Genomic DNA, 23,883 nt, shown 5'->3' on the forward strand with positions numbered 1-23,883 from the left:
AGTAGAGATAACGGTACTAAGGATTGATGGAAAGTCCATTCAGAAGTGTAGGAAAGCTAGGAAATAGGCCCCGTTGGAGTTGTAATGGTTAGATTGTACAAATAGAGCAAAGCTAAAAACCAACTCTTCCTAGGACTGGTTGGCGACAACCCACTAGGTTGCCATTACAGTTCCCACATCGAGTGTTGCAAAGACGTCCCAAAAGTGATAAACCTATAGGTAGGGATACCCGTACAAAGGATGGAAATTCCATTCAAAACTGTAGGAAAGCTAGGCAACAGTTACCATGGGAGTTGTAATGGTTAGATTGTACATATAGAGCAAAGCTAAAAACCAACTCCTCCTCCTAGGACTGATTGGCGACAACCCACCAGGCTGCCATTACAGGTCCCATATTGAGTGTTGTCAAGATGTCCCATAAGTAACAAACCTACAAGTGGGGATACCGGTACTAAGGATGGAGAGTCCATTCAGAAGAAGTGAAGGAAAGCAAGACGATGGCTCTTGTGGGAGTTGTAATGATTAGGTTGTACAAATAGAACAAAGCTAAAAAACAACTCCTCCTAAGGATGGAGAGTCCATTCAGAAGAAGTGAAGGAAAGCAAGGCGATGGCTCTTGTGGGAGTTGTAATGATTAGGTTGTACAAATAGAACAAAGCTAAAAAACAACTCCTCCTAGGGTTACCGGTACTAAGGATGGATGGAAAGTCCAGTCAGAAGTGTAGGAAAGCTAGGTGACAGCCCCCGTGGGAGTTGTAATGGAAGTCATTAGGAAAGAACCAAAATAGAAGAGAACCAACCTGTTGTGCATTTGAGAGAAGAGCCCGACAATTGTAGCAGCCCTCCAGAAAAGTAAAATATACGGAAGGGTATGTTATGATACAGAAGTATAAACAGTAGAAGCCTAGGATTGAGTGTCATATGAAGACCTCATGGTGAGCATGACTCCCACAGCAAATGTTTCCGAGCAACGATTGGCCTCCCCAGCTTGGACTGTGGGACATTATTCGATGACTGAATGAATGAAACATTTTTACGATGGGCATGATCTTCGCCTGATCCCAATGTGGGAATCTTGGTCACGAGCGTTGAAATATCAAAGCCACCTTCCGAGCACCAGTCACAAAAATGTTCCAGCCGTTATGGACAGTTCAACGACACAACAGGTGAGGGGACGAGGAAGGCGGTGTCCAGAAATCTGAGCTGGGCAGACAATATGCTCCCTCTTTTTATATAGTAGTCAATGGGGCAAAAGGCCTTTTCTTAGAAGCCCCCCCAACCAAATTCCCTCCCCACTATCCTATGAAACATGGATTATATACGCCATCTGTGCGGAAATCTCAGCCCCCTCTGTGGACTGAGCTTATGTTTGCTATCAAACTTACACCACCTCAAGAAAAAGAAAATTAAAATTAAGAAAATTTGAGAATTTTAATTTCTAGTGTTGACGCAAATAAATAAAAAATATATTCATAAAATTTAAAAAAAAAAATACACAACTAGTTAACAGCTTAAAAGACTTTGTTTGGAAATGTCCACGACATCTTACAAATAGCTCCTTCTACAAAACTACCCACGAAACTGGAATCTGTTAGTGTTATTACCTAAAAAAAAAAGTTCTATTCTCTGGAGATTATCAGATTAGATTATTTGAAAGGCAAACAAGTGACTGGTAATTAAAGTGGCAGCCGCCTGACAGTTTGACATTTGTTTTAATTTAGCTGTCTTCTTAAGTATTTAAAAGGGGGAAAAAATACTTTCATATTATTTAAAGCCACTGTGTAACCAAAGAGTCGTATAAGCAAAAGCCGTCATTGCCTGTGAGGTCATCGATATAATGGATCTCAACTGGTAAATCAGTACGAAAAGGCCATAGAGGATTTCTCTATTTCTATGAAGACATTGCTAACATAGATGTAGTGGGAAAAAATAAATAAGATTATATTAAAAAATGGAGGTATCTGCCCATATGATTACCATTGATAATTTTAGATAGTTGCAATTTATTTTATCATTACTTGGTCAAAATATATTTTACCTTTTATATGAAAATATATTATTTATATATTCTCTATATAATTTTTGGTTAACATAAAAGTAAAATAAAAAAAACTACACATTATATTTTACTTTTATAGTCACAAAAAAATATTATATATTTTTTAAAAAAAGTAAAAAAAATATATAAATAGTTCTATAATAATTTTATATAATATATTTATATTAGAATATATATTCTATTTTTTTGTTAATAAAAAAGTATTATAACACTATATTTTTTTTTACTTTTTACTAACAAAAAAGAATTCTAATGTTTTTTTAATTTGATTTACTTTTTTACTAACCAAAAAAATAATTATAATAAATATATGTGATTTATTTATTTTATTTAAAAAAAATATATTAATATATTTTACTTACAAAAAAATATCATCATTCATATTATATATATATATATATATATATATATATATATATATATATATATATATATATATATATATATATATATATATATATTTTACTAACAATAAAATTTATTATAGCAATATTTATTTATTTTACTAAAATAAGTATTATATTAATGTGTTTTATGTATTTTTTACTTTTACTAACAAAAAATAATTATATTGTAGTAATAAATATATATTTTATTTTTTACTAACAAAAAAGAATCTAATAACAACTAATAATATATAATATTTTAAATATAAAAGGTAATACATATTTTGACCAAGTAATAAAAAAAAACGAAATAACTAATAACTAAAAATAAAACCAGAACATCTGAAGAAAAAAAAAAAGTATGCAAACTTTCTGAAAAGTTTGCCGAGTCTTGCAGTATTATAGCTCAAGTCTTACTATATGTCTGCTTTTGTTCCGTCATGGCAAATTTCATCTGAAAAAGTTAGAGCTGTTAGAAGAAAAAAGGTTGATGGACTCCGAGAAAGGAGATTTTTACATTCATACGTACACATTTTATAAGGCTATGTTCACACGTAACGTTACAGTTTTTTCTGCAAATTAAATATAATATATTATATATATTATATATATATATATATATATATATATATATATATATATATATATATATATATATATATATATACACACATATATACATACATATACACACACACACATATACACATACATGCATACACACACACACACAGCAAAAGCCATATGCTGTAGACAAGTTACATAATCTGCACCAAAAAAAGCAGCAAAAGACGCACCTTACTATCTGTATAGAAGACAGGTTTTGGCTGCAGAAAAAGTTACAGAATTAATGCAACGTGTGAATATGGCCCTACTTGGGTCAATAGTGTTAAACGGGACAAAAAGTTATCAATGGTTAGAGGTATAGAGACCGCGACAGACAGATAAATACAAAGAGACCGCGACAGACAGAGACAGAGACCGCGACAGACAGAGACCGCGACAGACAGAGACCGCGACAGACAGAGACCGCGACAGACAGAGACCGCGACAGACAGAGACCGCGACAGACAGAGACCGCGACAGACAGAGACCGCGACAGACAGAGACCGCGACAGACAGAGACCGCGACAGACAGAGACCGCGACAGACAGAGACCGCGACAGACAGAGACCGCGACAGACAGAGACCGCGACAGACAGAGACCGCGACAGACAGAGACAGAGACCGCGACAGACAGAGACAGAGACCGCGACAGACAGAGACAGAGACCGCGACAGACAGAGACAGAGACCGCGACAGACAGAGACAGAGACCGCGACAGACAGATAGCGACAGACAGATAGCGACAGACAGAGACCGACCGACAGAGACCGACCGACAGAGACCGACCGACAGAGACCGACCGACAGAGACCGACCGACAGAGACCGACCGACAGAGACCGACCGACAGAGACCGACCGACAGAGACCGACCGACAGAGACCGACCGACAGAGACCGACCGACAGAGACCGACCGACAGAGACCGACCGACAGAGACCGACCGACAGAGACCGACCGACAGAGAAACAGAGACCGACAGAGAAACAGAGGAGCACACACACATATACACATATATACACACACACAATAGTATATATATACACACACACACACACACACACACACACACACACACAGTATAAATATATATATCATTTCTATTTCAGAAAAAAACAAACAAAAAAAAAACAGTTTAGAAATAGAGAAATTTAGGACAAATATTAAATTATAAAGAGTTACAGAAACAAAAATGAAATATTAATGTATTTAGTGACTGCGATCCGCGGTGTCACAAACAGACTGATATATTCTGAGAAGAGCAATCTGTCATATTCTTTATACATTTAACCAGCTAGCGCTACCGGGATGTAAAAATAATTATTTTGGCAAGTTGACACGTAATGAAAAATGGAGCATAAAATCCTCGTGGATTTAGTATTTCCCTTTCTCTCCCCTAAAGACTCCTTTCTATTATTATTTTAAGACAATGTTGATTTTTTTTCTGGTGTAGCGGGGAAAGATTAATAAGATAAAGTTTGTAAAACTTTTTGGGGAAAATTGGTTTTAAGAAAATAAAAAATTCTTAGTAAAAAAACCCCCAAAAAACTCTAAAGATTAAAATGTGGAATTTATTTAAATTGATGGAAATCTAGCAGTGGATTCTTTTTTTTGTCTGTTTTTCTTTTGGTAAACCTCAATTTTGGTCATTTGTTTAATGAGAATCAAGAATTTTTTGGCAACCGAAGAAAGACTACATCCAAAATAAATAGTAGAGACGTTGAAAGAGCAAAAAATATAATATAATATAATATAATATAATATATATATATATATATACGGTATCCATTCATTTTACCAATATATAATAGATCCTGTTGCCCAACGAGGTGGAAATGTAAAGGCCCACTCACACACAACGACTTACCAGCGATCCCAAAAACGATGCGACCTGATAGGGATCGCTGGTAAGTCGCTGGGAGGTCGCTGGTGAGATGTCACACAGTCAGACCTTACCAACGATACAGGTCGCAGTAGCGACCTGTATAACGACCTCAGCAGTCACTGTGACCCTGTCACACAGTGTCAAACACAGCGATGTGTCCTGCCCAGCAGGACATCGCCTTTGAAGAAAATGGCCTGGACCATTCGGCAACGACTAGCGACCTCATAGCAGGGGCCCGATCGCTGGTAGGTGTCACACATAACGAGATCGCTAACGGGAAACCGTGACTCAGCAGCGATCTCGCTAGCGATCTCGTTATGTGTGACGGTACCTTAAGTCTCAATTGATTGTGTTACTGTTGCCTTAAAGGTATTGGTAACTAATGACCTGTACTGATTACTTCAAGGAGCCACCTAAGATTAGAAAAACCTGACCGCTTTCTTCCAACACCGCGCCATAAGTTAACTCTGCGAATTAGGCAGAATTGTAATTTCATATACAGGTAGTATGTGGAGGGTGGGTGGGTTGATAGTTAGTGAAGATGGCAGCCATGTTTTCCTATATAAGTGCTTAGAGTCTGGCCTCATCCACTTTGTATCATGAATGGATGTACTTTAAGGAGTTAGAAGTTTCCCGACATTAAGAAAAAGTAAAGTAGGGAGCGAAAAATCAAGGGTTCAATTATGAACAAAACTTGAAGGACAGCCAGATTGTAGGGCGACCCAGTGAGAAAAAAAAAATAAAAATATGAACCCAATTCCTAAATTGATGACTCCACCAAGATCACACCTACGAAAAGGAGGTTCTCTTCGTTATCCAAACTGCCCATAGGCATTACATACCATACATTTATCCAAACGATCACCTCTTTGACAAGGCCAAATCCTTATCGAGAACAGATCTTCTGAGCCACATTTCCGTTTCCATCACATACTATACACAAAGGCCATCAACTATGAGAAGACAAAATGAAAACTTAATTTTGGACAGTCATCTCGAAGACGTTTCGCTGTATTTGATGGAATCTCATTGGCACGAGAGGTATCGAGCAACCACTCACCTGCTCTCCATAAGGAACTAGTGATGAGTGAGCACTACCATGCTCGGGTGCTCTGTACTTGTAACGAGCAGTCGGATACTCGGATAGGCGTGACTCGAGTACCGAGTATAATGGAAATCAATGGAGAACTTGAGCATATTTCTAGCAGATTTTACAGAAAAATGCTCAAGTTCCCCATTGACTTCCATTATACTTGGTACTCGAGTCACACCCATCCGAGCATCCAACTGCTCGTTACGAGAACCAAGCATGGTAGGGCTCACTCAACACTAGTCGTTACGAGTACCGAGCACCTGAGTATGGTAGTGCTCGCTCATCACTAGCAGGGACATCTACATATAGCCAAGATACACATGCATGACAAAAGCCATTGGCCTAAAAATCTTTTGGCTTTAACATCTATGGTCTATCCCATTACGAGCAAGTAAATAAAACGGGCAGAGAGGGGCTCATTCTGATTTTTTTTCAGGGTGTCACAAGAGAAACGTATAAGAGCCTGTAATATGATAAAATATGAAAAATAAAAAAAAACCCTGTTGAACCTCAATATACTAACTAGACCCCACCAGTTTTTGCAGTGATCATTTGATGTACTGTATATCTGCTGCAGCTAATCATCAGCCTTAGTGGAGTCATGCTGCTCCCACAGGCATCAAAGCTGAAACCAATGATTGTCTGCAGCAGTCATGTGGATTTACGGCACAAGAGTGCTGAAAGACTTCGGATGGATTGCATAGCGTAATAATTAGTAATGAGCGAGCACTACCATGCTCGTCACGCAAAACGAGTAATGATGAGCGAGCACTACCATGCTTGGTACGTGAAATGAGTAATGATGAGTGAGCACTACCATCTTCGGGTGCTCAGTACTCGTAATGAGTAGTGATAAGTGAGCACTACCGTGCATGGCACTTGTAACGATTACTCATGAGCGAGCACTACCATGCTCGGAATGCGAAACGAGTAATGATGAGCGAGCACTACTATACTCTAGTACTCTGTACTCATAGCCAGTAGTGATGAGCGAGCACAACCATGCTCGGTATATGAAACGGGTAATGATGAGTGTGCACTACCATGCTTGGCTGCTCGGTACTCGTAACGAGTAGTGATGAGCGAACACTAACATGCTCAGTACTTCTTAAGAGCAGTTGGATGCTAGGATGGGTGTGACTAATGGGGTACTCAAGCATTTTTCCAGAAGAATTGTCAGAGAAAATGATTGAGTTCCCCATTGACTTCCTTCATACTTCTATACTCAAGTCGCGCTCATCTGAACATCCAACTGCTCGTTACAACTACTGAGCACCCGAAAATGGTAGTGCTCGCTCATCAGTAGTACCGAGCACCCAAGCATGGTAGTTATAAGTGCTAAACATGTCCTCTGGGTATATTTATAGTCCTTTATCTGTCATTCTGGGTGCTGTCCCCAATCAGAGGCAGTAACAACCCAAAAATTCACGAGAAAATGATCACATTGCACAAAAACTTTTACCACATCTTCCCAACATACAGATATCTGAATCCCCGTCCCGCAGGACCTCAGGTTGGACATTCGCCTTCTCCACAGATGATGTCCTCAAACACTGGTTGACCTCTAATTCTCCTACTTCTGCCAGTGACCGATGGCCAAGAATATTTTTTTAAGCTCGTTTTGTACATTTTTCTACCATTGGAACAGCTTTTCTTAGTCTCCAAAGACATGTTAACTTTTTTTTGGAAACTGGTCATTCTTAACAATCATTTCGGCCAAATTATTTGCCTGGCTTTAGCTTTCCTCCAACACGTACAAGTAATTGGTTCTGACCTATGAAAATTTGATCAATTCGTTTTACAGCCTTGTTCTTGATCTAAATCTACACTCACACGGTGTAATGGGGCAATTATGGGGAGGCCGCTCTCAGAAGAGTCTGGCTTGGATAAAATTTATTCCAAGAATATTTTTTTTCTGTTAAGGATTGGTAACACCATGATACTTATCCCGTAACCTTAAACCTGAGTTAACGGTTTAACGCTGCACATACGATACTTTTCCTAAGTTTTCTTAGTGACGAGAGCGGATGACTTAGTAACTTTATACCAGAATTTACTACACAGTCAATAATATGAAATAATTTGCCCATTAATGGAACTTCTTGAACTTTTCTGGGTGGTATTTCACCGTGACCTTTCAATATCCATATACTATACTGTAGGTTCCCAAAACTGAATAGCTTACATCATTCGACTCGCTACTCAACATTTTATTTATTTTGCTCACTTTTATGGCACTATTAATTCCACAGCGCTTTACAGGCGTGATCACCAATGTCCCCATTGGGTCTCCCAATCTATATTCTTCTTCAGTCTTTGGAGTGTGGGAGGAAAGTGGAGAACCTGGAGGAAACCTACGCAAACAAGGGCAGAACACTAACATCGGGGAGAACATCCACACTTCCCAATGCCCAAACGGATCTGCTAGAACTAATAATGGACCCAGGACTTTCGGCAAGCAGACTTTGGAATTGTAGACAATGAATTACATATCCATCCAAAAGGAAAAACAAAACACAGCAACAACAACAACAACACAGCCAGAGTATGTCATGGTTCCTTGTCATCCCTTCGCTCCTGCTATCGAACATGACAAATTTCCATGCTTTTGTCCCCACGTAACAATACATTTCATATTTTCCAAAATCGTGGTGTCTAAAGCCAGCAGGGATTCCTCTGTGCCCTAAAGCAGGAGGAAACCGCTCCGTTACTGTATCCACTGCAGACAAGAGCACAACCCTCCCCATCCATATGGATCCGTGTGACAAACACCTAGAACAGGATCCGTCATTAATGATCTCCCTGCTGTGCTGTGATAGGAGGACGAGCAGCTGTCAGCCCCCGTCACCTGAGCCTGGAGATTATACAGCTCCTTACACAGTTCCTTTAATGTTACGGATGACTGCTCGGCCGCCGCTGGCAGCACAGGGGTTAATATGCTGTATTCCCTGCCTGCATGATTTATCAAGACCCCCAGCCATGGGAAAAGTGCAAGAATCCCTTTACAACGCAATACTTTCATAATCTCTCCTGTACATACATACATGCATATACACAAACACAATAAAAGCATAAAATACACATTTCACATTACAAAAGTGTCAAGATCTATCAATACAAAGTCAATCAATCAATCTAAAGAGGCTATATACGAAAAAGCAACTCATCCACAACCCTACCTATCTAAACAGACGTGCACCTATTTTAAGACATGGAATACATAATATAATAAATAAATAGAAACTTTGGCTGATAAAAGGCATCAAAAACTGTTATATGAATAGAAAAAAAAATAAAGTATAAAATTAAAATAAATAAAAATAGACACCACTCACCTAGACAAACTTGTGCATTCAATTCTAGGTGGAATACAAAAAAAAATATTAAAATAAAATAAAATTATTTTTATTTATTTTCTTCATCTTTTTTGTATTCCATCTCTTAGAATTAGTTAAAAAATAAATAAAATATATATATTTTTAATTGTATTTATTTTTACTCTATTCTAAGAGATGGAACACAAAAATAGATGAAGAAAATAAAAATATTATTTTTTTTCTATTCCATCTCTTAGAATAGAGCATATATGATTTTTTTACTCCATTCTAAGAGATGGAATACAAAAAATAAATAAAAAGAAAAAAAAAAGAAAATAAATAGTAATATTTGTATTATTTTTTTAATCTTCTGTTTGTATACCATCTCTTTGAAGTAAATATAGATATATATATATATATATATATATATATATATATATATATATATATATATATATATATATATATATATATATATATATATATATATATATATATATATATGTAATGTTTACTTCTAAAGGATAGAATAGAAAAAAAATTAAATTATAAATATTATTTTATTGATTTTCTTCTTTTTTTCTGTACTCCATCTCTTAGACTAAAACAATAAAATAAAAATAAAAAATTATATATATATATATAATATATATATATATATATATATATATATAATATATATAAAATGTTCATCTTTTTTTTATTTTTACTTTATTCTAAGAGATGGAATACAGAAAATGAATACAATAAATATCAATATTCTTATTTTATTACCATTAAAGTGTACAAGTCTGTCTAGATGGGGGGTGGTGTTTAATTATTTTTTTATTATTATTACTTTATTTTTTGCTATTGACATATGAGTTTTTGATGCCTTTTTATCAGCCAAAGTCAAGCATAGATACACAGAAAGAACAGTAAAGAGCAGACTGTTCGCCCTTTACTTGTGCACCACTCCTGGCATAAAAGAGAACTAAAAACTGTGTGTGATTTCAGCCCAAGGACGCTTTTATGCGGCTGTATTCTGGTTGATTTTTGTATCAGCCAAAATACACAGGAGAGGCGCAAATCTTTGTTTTATACACTTTTCTTTATTTTAGGTTCCTCCACCGAGTGATATACTGCCGTGAGAAAGTGGAGACAGTTCGGCTTGTAACGCACCGGAGAACATCCTTACATACCGGCACTGACCCCAGGGAATTATGAAATATTTTTATCTAGGACTTTAGTGTTCTCTATATAGGGCAGAATTCCGCGGAAACAGAAAATAACATATATATATATATATATATATTTATTTTTTTTTTTATTTTTTTTTTAATTTATTTATATTTTATGTCAATTTTTTTAAATTTATTTATATTTTATTATGTCAATTTTGACTCCTAACGATCGCTCCGTCCGAGCAGTGTTTTGTCATTTACATGAAAGGGTTTAGAGTTTCAGATTGTCTTTTTTTCCCATAAAGGGAGTAGGCAAAAAAGTTTTTCAATGAATTGAGTACAAAGATTTCGAGTGCAAAGGGCAGAACAAAAACATTATTATGACAAAGAATCTTCCCAAGGCATTTTTTTTGTGTGTGGTAATGAATGTTCACATCCGTGTCGTAACAAGTCTGTATCTTTTTTTCTTCCTCTTTCTTTTGAAGACAGATTAAAGAAGAGAAACTGGTAGGAAAAAAAATAAAAAACCCTTACCGCAATAGTATTCACTCTAATAAAAAAAAAAAAATAAAAAAAAAAGAAACAAAAAACAGATAAATATTTATGTCCTACTTTACATATTAGAGAAGATACTTCATCGTATCAACTCGATCTCTGTCAGGAGGAGAAGTTCAAAAGCGTCTGTTGTGGGGAATATTAGGATGTTTGCACATCGTGAAGGCTCATTATTGGGAAGGGGTTGGGGGGACATTTTTCTTGTGAAAAAAGCCTTTTGTCTATATGATAAAAAAAAAAGCTTCATATGGGTGAACATTAAAAGGAAGAGTTAAAAAGGAAGATAGGCAAAGTATCAGGATCAATAGAGAAGGAAGATAGACAAAGTATCAGGATCAATAGAGAAGGAAGATAGACAAAGTATCAGGATCAATGGAAATAATTGAAAAGGAAGATAGGCAAAGTATCAGGATCAACAGAAGTAATCGTTAAGGAAGATAGGCAAAGTATCAGGATCAACAGAAGTAATCGTTAAGGAAGATAGGCAAAGTATCAGGATCAACAGAAGTAATCGTTAAGGAAGATAGGCAAAGTATCAGGATCAACAGAAGTAATCGTTAAGGAAGATAGGCAAAGTATCAGGATCAATAATAGTAATCCTAAAGGAAGATAGGCAAAGTATCAGGATCAATAATAGTAATCGTAAAGGAAGATAGGCAAAGTATCAGGATCAACAGAAGTAATCGTTAAGGAAGATAGGCAAAGTATCAGGATCAATGGAAATAATCGTTAAGGAAGATAGGCAAAGTATCAGGATCAATAGTAGCAATCGAAAAAGAAGATAGGCAAAGTATCAGGATCAATAGAAGTAATCGTAAAGGAAGATAGGCAAAGTATCTGGAATAAGAAGTAAAAAATGAATATAATTTATATGCATAAAATGATATATTAGGATTAATATATACACACACACACCTCCATCTCTTTCTGTTTTGGGGCAGGGGCCAGTGCTTATTCGGCTTCACTGGTGTTCTAAGGAGCCACAAAGGCTGTGCATCCTGAGACTAACCATCCGCCAGCCCCGGGGACGTGTAATACCCTCCAGCCCTCAGCAGGGATCAGTACAGCTCCGCTCATCCCACCGTTCTGCGCTGCAGACCAATGTGCCGCTCAGTCAGGTGAACCCAAAAAGACAGTTATATAGACCTTGCCCCACCGGATAACCGACCAAAAAATGGCCAAAACCATCAGTAACGTCATGTAAACCATCAATAAAACAGAATACAAAAGTAACATAATACAAGAATATCTTCTATTTACAAATATATATTTTACAGATCTGATTTTTTTGTGTAAATATTAGTCAATTTTTGAGCTGGGCTATCTCTTAGATGGGGTTGGCTCGATATTCTACATATATAATGTATGTAGAAACGAACAAATGGAGGAGCGAGGCCACAGAGAAGAGGAGGAAAGAAAAATCAATAGTTTATTGTGGCTTCATGCCGGACCCTCCAGAATATCCCCCACCCACCTCTATAGATCCGATATGTAATGCTTGTAATTGGGGTTACACACGCGTTTCATCTCCAGGATAATGGAGGCACTCGGTGATTTTTTGGGATCAGCTACAGACGTTATAACCGCAAGTGAAGCCCAAATCAATAGGTCACCCCCCTATATGAGCCGCACGGCGGAGACCGGAGACATTAGGAATCAGACCCCTAGAAAAGGTCCTGGAGAAGAGGGTCTCACCGGGATGGATCAGAGCTTTACATGGGGGCTCCTCCAAGGTGCTGATTCATTAACAGAAGCGTCATTATTCCCAATAGAAATTCTATTAAAATTTGGGGATTTTTTAAAAAAAGGTCAAATAATCAAGGTCTATAGGGACATCTTCTAATTATTTCTTTGTAAAGGGACATTGCCCAGTGTATGGCTTCAAGGGGCTGTCCATAGGTGTGTGTGTGTATGTATATATATATATATATATATATATATATATATATAAATAAATAAGATTTACGTATGGATAGAGATATATATATATATATACACACAAACGCGTTACATATATATATCCATACGGAAATCTTTATATATATATATATATATATATATATTGCTCAAACAAATAAACAAATAGGGGGAGCACTTAAACAACAAATTGGTAATTTAGTGTTCCCTTTAATTTTTTGAGCAGCATATATATGTATTGGATTAAAACGCGTCAGCGCTACACTTCCTAGGGTGGGGGGGGTCTCCCTAGAGTGTTGGGGGTCTCCCCGGTGTGTTGGGGGGTCTCCCCGGAGTGTTGGGGGCTCACCTGTACCAGTCCAGTCCCTTCTCATAGTTCCTATCGAAGAAGTGGGGCTCAGCCCCCACAGCCCTGATGTCAGGGTGGACCCTCAGGAACTCCAGCAGGGCCCGGGTGCCCCCCTTCTTCACCCCGATGATGATGGCTTGGGGCAGCTTCTTGCCCCCGGAGCCGCTGTAGAAGCTGCTGATGGAGCCGGTGTCGGCTGGCCGGGGCTCCGGGCGGAGGAGCAGCTGGCTCAGGACTCCGGGGGCCGGGGCGCTGGAGGCGCAGGAGCCGGCGCAGGAGTAGAACATGTAGAGGCAGAGGAAGAGCATGGTGCACACGGGCAGCAGGAGGCGTCTTCTCAGCTGGGGCGCGGGGCCGGCGTCCATGGGGACATCATTCAGCAGCCCCGGGCGGGCGGCTCACTCCATCCTCGGTGGCATCCTGCCCTCTGCTCCCGGCACAGTCCAGCGGCCGCGCATCCCCTGCCCCGCGGGGCCGGCGGCGTCCAGCAGATCAGCCGAGCCCCATAGACCCGAACCACCCGATACAGCGCGTCCGCTCCGCCACCTCCTCCCGGCAGCGACTGCTCCCGACTGCCAGCACCAGCCCGCTGCCTGCGCTCCATGGCCGGGGAGGAGGGCGCCGCCCGGATAGGCAGGCGGCCCGACCAATCACACGCCGGCATGCTATGCTAATTAGCCATTTGTTGATAAAGGACAGCCAATAGGAGGCGACTGTCAGCAGGGGGCTTGGCGGCCGAATGTATATAGAGCCTGAGGAGGGTTCCCGCGATCAGTCACGGCAGAGGAGGATGGAGGGATGAAGGAAAGGGGGAAAGGGAAGGAAGGAGGAAGGGATGGATGGAAGAGAGGGATGGAAGGACAGAGGAAAGGGATGGCGGGAAATAATGGAAGGGATGAAGGAAAGGGAGGGAGGAAGGGATGGATGGAAAAGAGGGATGGAGGGATGGAAGGACAGCGGAAAGGGAAGGAGGGAAAGAATGGAGGAAAGGGATGGAAAAATAGAAGGATGGAGGAAAGGGATGGGATGGAGGAATGGCAGGATAGAGGAAAGGGATGGAGGGAAGGGAAGGAATGGAAGGGATGGAGGAAAGGGATGGATGGATGGATGGAAGGACAGAGGAAAGGGATGGAGGGAAAAAATGGAAGGGATGAAGGAAAGGGAGGGAGGGATGGATGGAAGAGGGGGATGGAAGGACAGAGGAAAGGGATGGAGGGAAAAAATGGAGGAAAGGGATGAAAAAATAGAAGGATGGAGGAAAGGGAAGAAAGATGGAGAAAAGGGATGGAGGAATAAAAGGATGGAGGAAAGGTAAGAATGGAGGAAAGATGGCGAAAAGGGTTAGAGGAAGGGATGTAAGGGTGGTAGATGCAGAGAAGGATGGAGGGCAGGGTGGAGGGGGGAAAGATAGAGGGAAGGGGCTGAGGGGCTGTGCAATAGAGCAGCACGTGTGCTGCATTATACATAGATGCACAATATCAATATATATGTAATTTATTTCTACTGGTCATCACTAATTTCTCACTGTGCTCTTAGTACACTGACATCATATTATCAGACTTTTGGATAGCGTAATCACTATATACAGTCATGGCTGAAAGTGTTGGCACCTTGAAATTGTTCCAGAAAATGAAGCATTTCCCCCAGAAAGTTATTACAATTACATGATTATTTCCTTTGCGTGTATTGGAATACAAAAAAACTGAGGAAAAAAAGGCAAATTGGACAGAATTTCACACAAAACTCCAAACATGGTCCAGACAGAATTGTTGTCCCCCTCAACTTAATATTTGGTTGCACCCCCATCTAATAAATAACAGCAATCAATCTCTTCCTATAACCATATACAAGCTTCTTACTCCTCTCACCTGGAATTTTGGACTCTTCTTTTGTAAACTCCTCCAGGTCTCTCATATGTGGAGGTATCTTCTCTCAAGAGCAATTTTAAGATCTCTCCACATGTGGTCAATGCGGTTTAGATCCGGACTCATTGCTGCCTCTTCAGAACTCTCCAGCGCTTTGTTTCCATCCATTTCTGGGGGCTTCTAGATATTTGGTTGGGGTCATTGTCCTGCTGGAAGTTCCATGACCTAGCACACAAACTCAACTCGGACTATCCTGCCACAGGCCATGAGTTCTAAACTTCTTGATTATGTTGTGCACTGTGGACAAAGGAACATCAAGATCTCTGGGGATGAAGTTGTCACCTTGAGATTGTTGATATATTTCAACAATTTTGGTTCTCATGTCCTCAGACAGTTCTTTTCTCTTTTCTCCATGCTTAGTGTGGCACACACAAACAAACAATGCAGATTGACAACTTCTCCCCTTTCTATCTGGTTTCATATGTGATTTTCATATTGCCCACATCTGTTACTTGCCTCAGGTGAGTTTGAACGAGCCTCACATGCTTGAAATAAAGTTGTTTACCCACAATTTTGGAAAGGAGCCAAGAATTTTATAAGGTCTAGTTTTGGATTTTTGTGGAAAATTATGTCCATTTTGGCTTTTTTTCTCATTTTTTTGTGTTGTTTCAAGACACAGAAATGATATAAACTTGGCTGTATAATTATAGCCTAATTGTTCCAAAACAGAAAAGGTGGTAATTAAATTTGAATTATTTTTTTTTTCCATTATAAAGTTTTATTTTTTAATTTGAAAACACATGGGGCTGGGAAATCAAAGAAGCCTAATGCTGGCTAGATGATGCAGTGGAGCCCCCCATGTGTACAGTGCATGGTCTGTCCGGTTAGTTGCTGTGGAGCCCCCCATGTGTACAGTGCACGGTCTGTCCGGTTAGTTGCTGTGGAGCCCCTCATGTGTAGTCTGTAGCCCCCCCATGTGGAGCCCCCCATATGTGGTCTGTACGGTTAGCTGCTGTGGAGCCCCCCATGTGTACAGTGCACGGTCTGTGCGGTTAGTTGCTGTGGAGCCCCCCATGTGTACAGTGCACGGTTTGTCTGGTTAGTTGCAGTGGAGCCGCCCATGTGTACAGTGCCACGGTCTGTCCAGTTAGTTGCTGTGGAGCCCCCCATGTGTACAGTGCACGGTTTGTGTGGTTAGTTGCTGTGGAGCCCCCCATGTGTACAGTGCCCGGTCTGTCCAGTTAGTTGCTGTGGAGCCCCCCATGTGTACAGTGCACGGTTTGTGCGGTTAGTTGCTGTGGAGCACCCCATGTGTACAGTGCACGGTTTGTGTGGTTAGCTGCTGTGGAGCCCCCCATGTGTACAGTGCCACGGTCTGTCCAGTTAGTTGCTGTGGAGCCCCCCATGTGTACAGTGCATGGTCTGTGCGGTTAGTTGCTGTGGAGCCCCCCATGTGTACAGTGCATGGTCTGTGCGGTTAGCTGCTGTGGAGCCCCCCATGTGTACAGTGCATGGTCTGTGCGGTTAGCTGCTGTGGAGCCCCCCATGTGTACAGTGCATGGTTTGTGTGGTTAGTTGCAGTGGAGCCCCCCATGTGTACAGTGCACGGTTTGTGTGGTTAGTTGCAGTGGAGCCCCCCATGTGTACAGTGCATGGTTTGTATGGTTAGTTGCAGTGGAGCCCCCCATGTGTACAGTGCACGGTTTGTGTGGTTAGTTGCAGTGGAGCCCCCCATGTGTACAGTGCACGGTCTGTCCGGTTAGTTGCTGTGGAGCCCCCCATGTGTACAGTGCATGGTTTGTATGGTTAGTTGCAGTGGAGCCCCCCATGTGTACAGTGCACGGTTTGTGTGGTTAGTTGCAGTGGAGCCCCCCATGTGTACAGTGCAGGGTCTGTGCGGTTAGTTGCTGTGGAGCCCCCCATGTGTACAGTGCACGGTCTGTGCAGTTAGTTGCAGTGGAGCCCCCCATGTGTACAGTGCACAGTCTGTGCGGTTAGTTGCTGTGGAGCACCCCATGTGTACAGTGCACGGTCTGTGCGGTTAGTTGCTGTGGAGCCCCCCATGTGTACAGTGCACGGTCTGTGCGGTTAGTTGCAGTGGAGCCCCCCATGTGTACAGTGCATGGTCTGTGCGGTTAGTTGCTGTGGAGCCCCCCATGTGTACAGTGCACGGTCTGTGCGGTTAGTTGCTGTGGAGCCCCCCATGTGTACAGTGCAGGGTCTGTGCGGTTAGTTGCTGTGGAGCCCCCCATGTGTACAGTGCCACGGTCTGTTCTCCTTTATATCTTGGCCATTTGTATGTACAGTGGGGATGAAGGACTCAGTGTAATAATTGACTGCAGGGTCTTGTGTGTAGAGGGGGCTCAGGCCGGGATCAATATGCCGGGGCCTTGTTGTTCTTGTCTCTTTGAAGGGCTCAGGGGCTGGCGGAGAGCAGCTGCCGGCACTGAAGATCGATCACTTTACAAATGTGGAATTATTTATCCTAAATGTCCATTCAGTTGTGACAAGTTCAATATGCTGCATGGAAAAGGCCGGGGCAAACAGTGAGCGCTCAGTGTCAGGAGGGGGCGATACAGGGAGGGCAATAATATCATCACAAGTGTCTGCCCCAACACCTCCCGCCCAGATATCACTGCACAGAGACATTGCGCTCCGCTATCACGTCCTCCCTGCCCCATGTGCACAGCACATGCTGCACCGTGTAGTGCTCCTGACCGGAGCTCATAGCTCTAGTGTTAGCCATGATATTGGGCATCCAGGGGGCCGCAGTCGGGTGGGGGTGGCCTGGGTCCTGGGCTGCTCCTTGTTTGTTCAATATTACGAGTTCCTTGAGTTATAATGATTTGTTTCATCTTTGGGAACAGGAGACGGATGATTAAATACAAAGAGGGAAGGGGGGGTCTGCAGGCAAGAGACGGAAGAAAAGAAGAATTAGCAAAGGGGGATTCAAAGAGGTTGTGTTCTTTATAGCTTCCTGTGTGAACAATACAGCAGAGAAAAATGATGTATCTATCTATCCATTATCTATCTATCTATCTATCTATCTCTCTACCTATCTTGCTATCTATCTCGCTATCTCTCTCTATCTATATCTATCTATCTATCCATCCCTCTATCTATCTATCCATCCATCTATCTATCCCGCTATCTATCTTGCTATCTCTCTCTATCTATCTATCTATCCCTCTATCTATCTATCTATCTATCTATCTATCTATCTACAGTTAGGTCCAGAAATATTTGGACAGTGACACAAGTTTTGTTATTTTAGCTGTTTAGAAAAACATGTTCAGAAATACAATTATATATATAATATGGGCTGAAAGTGCACACTCCCAGCTGCAATATGAGAGTTTTCACATCCAAATCGGAGAAAAGGTTTAGGAATCATAGCTCTGTAATGCATAGCCTCCTCTTTTTCAAGGGACCAAAAGTAATTGGACAAGGGACTCTAAGGGCTGCAATTAACTCTGAAGGCGTCTCCCTCGTTAACCTGTAATCAATGAAGTAGTTAAAAGGTCTGGGGTTGATTACAGGTGTGTGGTTTTGCATTTGGAAGCTGTTTTTGTGACCAGACAACATACGGTCTAAGGAACTCTCAATTGAGGTGAAGCAGAACATCCTGAGGCTGAAAAAAAAGAAAAAATCCATCAGACAGATAGCAGACATGCTTGGAGTAGCAAAATCAACAGTCGGGTACATTCTGAGAAAAAAGGAATTGACTGGTGAGCTTGGGAACTCAAAAAGGCCTGGGCATCCACGGATGACAACGGTGGTGGATGATCGCCGCATACTTTCTTTGGTGAAGAAGAACCCATTCACAACATCAACTGAAGTCCAGAACACTCTCAGTGAAGTAGGTGTATCTGTCTCTAAGTCAACAGTAAAGAGAAGACTCCATGAAAGTAAATACAAAGGGTTCACATCTAGATGCAAACCATTCATCAATTCCAAAAATAGACAGGCCAGAGTTAAATTTGCTGAAAAACACCTCATGAAGCCAGCTCAGTTCTGGAAAAGTATTCTATGGACAGATGAGACAAAGATCAACCTGTACCAGAATGATGGGAAGAAAAAAGTTTGGAGAAGAAAGGGAACGGCACATGATCCAAGGCACACCACATCCTCTGTAAAACATGGTGGAGGCAACGTGATGGCATGGGCATGCATGGCTTTCAATGGCACTGGGTCACTTGTGTTTATTGATGACATAACAGCAGACAAGAGTAGCCGGATGAATTCTGAAGTGTACCGGGATATACTTTCAGCCCAGATTCAGCCAAATGAAGCAAAGTTGATTGGACGGCGCTTCATAGTACAGATGGACAATGACCCCAAGCATACAGCCAAAGCTACCCAGGAGTTCATGAGTGCAAAAAAGTGGAACATTCTGCAATGGCCAAGTCAATCACCAGATCTTAACCCAATTGAGCATGCATTTCACTTGCTCAAATCCAGACTTAAGACGGAAAGACCCACAAACAAGCAAGACCTGAAGGCTGCGGCTGTAAATGCCTGGCAAAGCATTAAGAAGCAGGAAACCCAGCGTTTGGTGATGTCCATGGGTTCCAGACTTAAGGCAGTGATTGCCTCCAAAGGATTCGCAACAAAATATTGAAAATAAAAATATTTTGTTTGGGTTTGGTTTATTTGTCCAATTACTTTTGACCTCCTAAAATGTGGAGTGTTTGTAAAGAAATGTGTACAATTCCTACAATTTCTATCAGATATTTTTGTTCAAACCTTCAAATTAAACGTTACAATCTGCACTTGAATTCTGTTGTAGAGGTTTCATTTCAAATCCAATGTGGTGGCATGCAGAGCCCAACTCGCGAAAATTGTGTCACTGTCCAAATATTTCTGGACCTAACTGTATCTATCTATCTATCTATCCCTCTATCTATCTATCTATCTATCTATCTATCTATCTATCTATCTATCTATCCCTCTATCTATCTATCTATCTATCCATCTATCTATCCTGCTATCTATCTTGCTATCTCTCTCTCTCTATCTATCTATCTATCTATCCCTCTATCTATCTATCTATCTATCTATCTATCTATCTATCTATCTATCTATCTATCTATCTATGTATCCCTCTATCTATCTATCTATCTATCTATCTATCTATCTATCTATCCCTCTATCTATCTATCTATCTATCTATCTATCTATCTATCTATCCTCATATCTATCCATCTATCTCCACTGCGCTCTCTTCTTCCCCCAGCAGGATATATATTTTCTCTTCCTCCTTCATGGAGCTGAAATCCGGGAAGAGATGGGAGAGTCTCCTGAAGTGAGTGTCCCTCACTGCTGAGTACTTGGTGCAGTGTAGCAGGAAGTGTGTTTCATCCTCCAGGGCCTCCAGGTCACAGTGTTGGCACAGTCTGTCCTCCCTGGGCTTGTAGCTGTGCCTGTGTCGGTCAGATTCGATGGCTAGACTGTGGGCACTGAGTCTATATCGGCTCGGGGTCCTGCGATCTCAGGGGTCTGGGAGTTTCTCCAGATATGGGGCCGGCTGTAGTCTTTCTGTAAACTCTGGTATGTGGTCAGTTTCTGTGAGTTGTTGATGTCGGTCCTCCATTCACTGATGTGCCTCGCCTGGCCTCGTCTACCATAATCCTGATTCTCGTTCTTGTCAGGCTGCTGTGGTTGCTTTGCTCCGGTTGCGTTTGGGTGGGCTGTTCTGGGGGGTGGGGGTCCTGGTTTGTGTGGACCCTCTACATGTATCATTGCTTTATGGTGATGAGAGCTAGGATTGCTACTCTGTAGGTGAGCCTGAAATGACAGTGTCCTCTTCAGAACTGCTAGGTGTGGAGGAAATATGCCCAGTTCAGCCTGACAGGCACCATTGGGGGTGTCTGATGGACCTAGAGAATGTTCTTACAGAAGTCCAGGTGGAATATTTCTGTTGGGCTAGAATCCCACCCTGACCAATCTGGGTATGTGTGAGGGCCCCAGACGTCGCTGCCGTACAGGAGGATTGGGGCGATGATGGCATAGTAAATTTATAACCAGACCCTTACTGGTATCTTCAGATGATAGAGTTTCGTTCAGTTGGCAGAGAAGGTTTTTCAGGGTCTCTATGGCTTGTTTGAAGCTCCCTGACTCGTGAATTTCCAGGACCGGTAGGTGTAATGGTATAGTTTCCCTATCTGTCGATCTATCGATCTACCTATCTAGATAGCACAAAATCTTTTTTTCCACTCATGGTTAGTGGTCGGGTGAAGGCATTTATTGTCAAACTACTGTGTTTTCTCTTTGTAAATCATAATGACAACCAAAAACATCTAAATGACCATGATCAAAAGTTCATATACCATGGTGATTTTGGCCTAATAACATGCACAAAAGTTGACACGAATGGGTTTGAATGGCTAATAAAGGTAACATCCTCACCTGTGACCTGTTTGCTTGTAATCAGTGTGTGCATAAAAGCTGAGTGAGTTTCTGGGATCCAGACAGACTCTTGCATCTTTCATCCAGCCACTATTCTGGATTGTGAGTCATGGGGAAAGCAAAAGAATTGTCAACGGATCTATGGGAAAAGATAGTTGAACTGTATTAAACAGGAAAGGGATACAAAAAGATATCTAAGGAATTGATAATGCCAGTCAGCAGGTTTCAAACTGTGATTAGCAAATTGAAAATCAGGAGCTCTGTAAAAACCAAACCATAAATAAGGTAGACTAATAAAAATTTCGCCCACAACTTCCAGGAAAATTGTTTGGGATGCAAAGAAAACCCCACAAATAACATCAGCTGAAATACAGGACTCAATGAAAACTAGTGGTGTGGCTGTTTCAAGATGCACAATAAGGTGGCACTTGAAGAAAAATGGGCTGCATGGTCAAGTCGCCAGAAGAAAGCCATTACTGCACAATTGCCACAACAGCACATAGACAAGCCTCCAAACATCTGGAACAAGGTAATCTGGAGTGATAAGTCCAAAATGAAAAATTTTGGCTACAACTATAAACGTTACATTTGGAGATATGTCAATAAGGCCTATGATGAAAGGAACACCATTCCTACTGTAAAGCACAGAGGTGGATCGCTGATGATGTGGGGATATGTGAGCTACAAAAGCATAGGAACCTTGGTCAAAGTTGAAGGAAAGATGAACGCAGCACGTTATCAGCAAACACTTGAGGAAAATTTGCACTCATCAGCCCGCAAGCTGCGCATGGGATGTACTTGGACGTTCCAACATGACGATCCAAAACACAAGGCCAAATGACCTGTCATTGGTTACAGCAGAACAAAGTGAAGATTTTGGAGTGGCCATCTCAGTCTCCTGACCTCGATATCATTGAGCCACTCTGAGGAGAACTCAAGCGTGCAGTTCATGCAAGTGTGCCGCCCCCAGAGGCCTCTGATGTCACAGTGGTGGCTTGAGGGGCGAGGTGGCCATACCGGAGAAAAAAATATATTTAAAAATGGGAGAAAGAAAATAAAATAAATAGTTTGTGACACCAGCTGGGATGTTCGGCTGTGGTATGGCCGGGCACTGCTGGTGGGCCCCAGGAGTTAGGTGGTGATGCGCAGTGCCAGAGGGTTGTACTCTTGCCCCCCTCAACTAGGGATGGTTCATGGGGAATGTGTTGAGGTAGGGATGGCGCAGCAGGGAATAATTCAGCCAGAGACAGGACAGGGAGCTTTTACCTTTTACTGAAGCTCTGCAGGGTGTTATCGCAGCATACAATGATGGGAGTACTTCCTGCCCTGATGAGAGTTGGTTCCTCTGCTGTATAGTGATGGTGTACTCTTCCTCTGCCACTATTTCCCTACCTGGAAATAGTTATCATGGTAACCTGGGAGTCCCAAGACAAGAACAATCTGGGCTGATTATCCCTTCTGGCGAGCAGGTGACTGGAGTCCTGAAGGAAGACTCTCTACTTCTTCTAGAAGCTTCCAGACTTACACGTGCCACTGTGCTCCTAGAAATTTCACTGCCCCTTGTAAAAAAGCTGCAGTCTCTCAGTTTTGTCATGCACCTTGAAGGCACCGATGACTTAGGGACTGATACCCTGACAAGTGTAGCTGGCCCCTCCAGAGGTTTTTCAGAAATCACCTCAGGACAGGACCTCTCCTCAGTATGCTCCTCACTTCACCTCACACACCAACCAACTACCACCAACTGAAATTTACCTCACAGCTAAGCTCCTCTCCTTCTCCTTTTAGGGCTCTCTCTCAAGCATTGGGTTTTGCTCAAGAGAATAACCCCAGTAAAGGAGTGTATAAAATTGTGTGTTTTGTAGTGAGCAGCAGTGAAAACCAAATTCTCATTAAGGTAAACAGTACATGTTATACAGATGGAAATATAGATGTAATTATTATCTGTGGTGACAAGGCACAGGGCGCCACACAAGAAAGCCCAGGAATTTAAAGGAACTGGAGGCTTTTTGCCAAGAAGAATGGGCAGCTTTACCATAGAGAGAAAATAAAAAGCTTCATCCACAACTACCACAAAAGACTTCAAGCTGTCATTGATGTTAGAGGGGGCAATACACTGTATTAGGAGCTGGGGTGTGTGAACTTTTGATCAGGGTCATTTGGATGTTTTTGGTTATCATTATGATTTAAAAAGAGAAAACACAGTAGTAGACAATAAATGGCTTCACCCAACCACTAGCCATGAGCGGAAAAAAGATTGTGTGTTATCATTGATATTCTCTGAAAA

At 41.4% G+C, this 23,883-nt stretch overlaps 1 protein-coding gene across 1 annotated transcript in view; it reads right to left on the reverse strand.

The window, feature by feature from the left end:
- The window catches only part of LOC142311917 (heparan sulfate glucosamine 3-O-sulfotransferase 3B1-like), a 29,472-nt gene extending 15,584 nt beyond the window's left edge, over positions 1–13,888 (reverse strand). The window contains exon 1 of the mRNA XM_075350777.1: positions 13,327–13,888. Within this exon, the coding sequence (XP_075206892.1) occupies positions 13,327–13,691 (365 nt within the window). The 5' untranslated portion in view covers positions 13,692–13,888. The remainder of the gene's footprint in view (positions 1–13,326) is intronic.
- Positions 13,889–23,883: the final 9,995 nt, after the last annotated feature.

This window comes from Anomaloglossus baeobatrachus, chromosome 5 (assembly GCF_048569485.1).
Source record: "Anomaloglossus baeobatrachus isolate aAnoBae1 chromosome 5, aAnoBae1.hap1, whole genome shotgun sequence".
Taxonomy (NCBI): Eukaryota; Metazoa; Chordata; class Amphibia; order Anura; family Aromobatidae; genus Anomaloglossus; species Anomaloglossus baeobatrachus.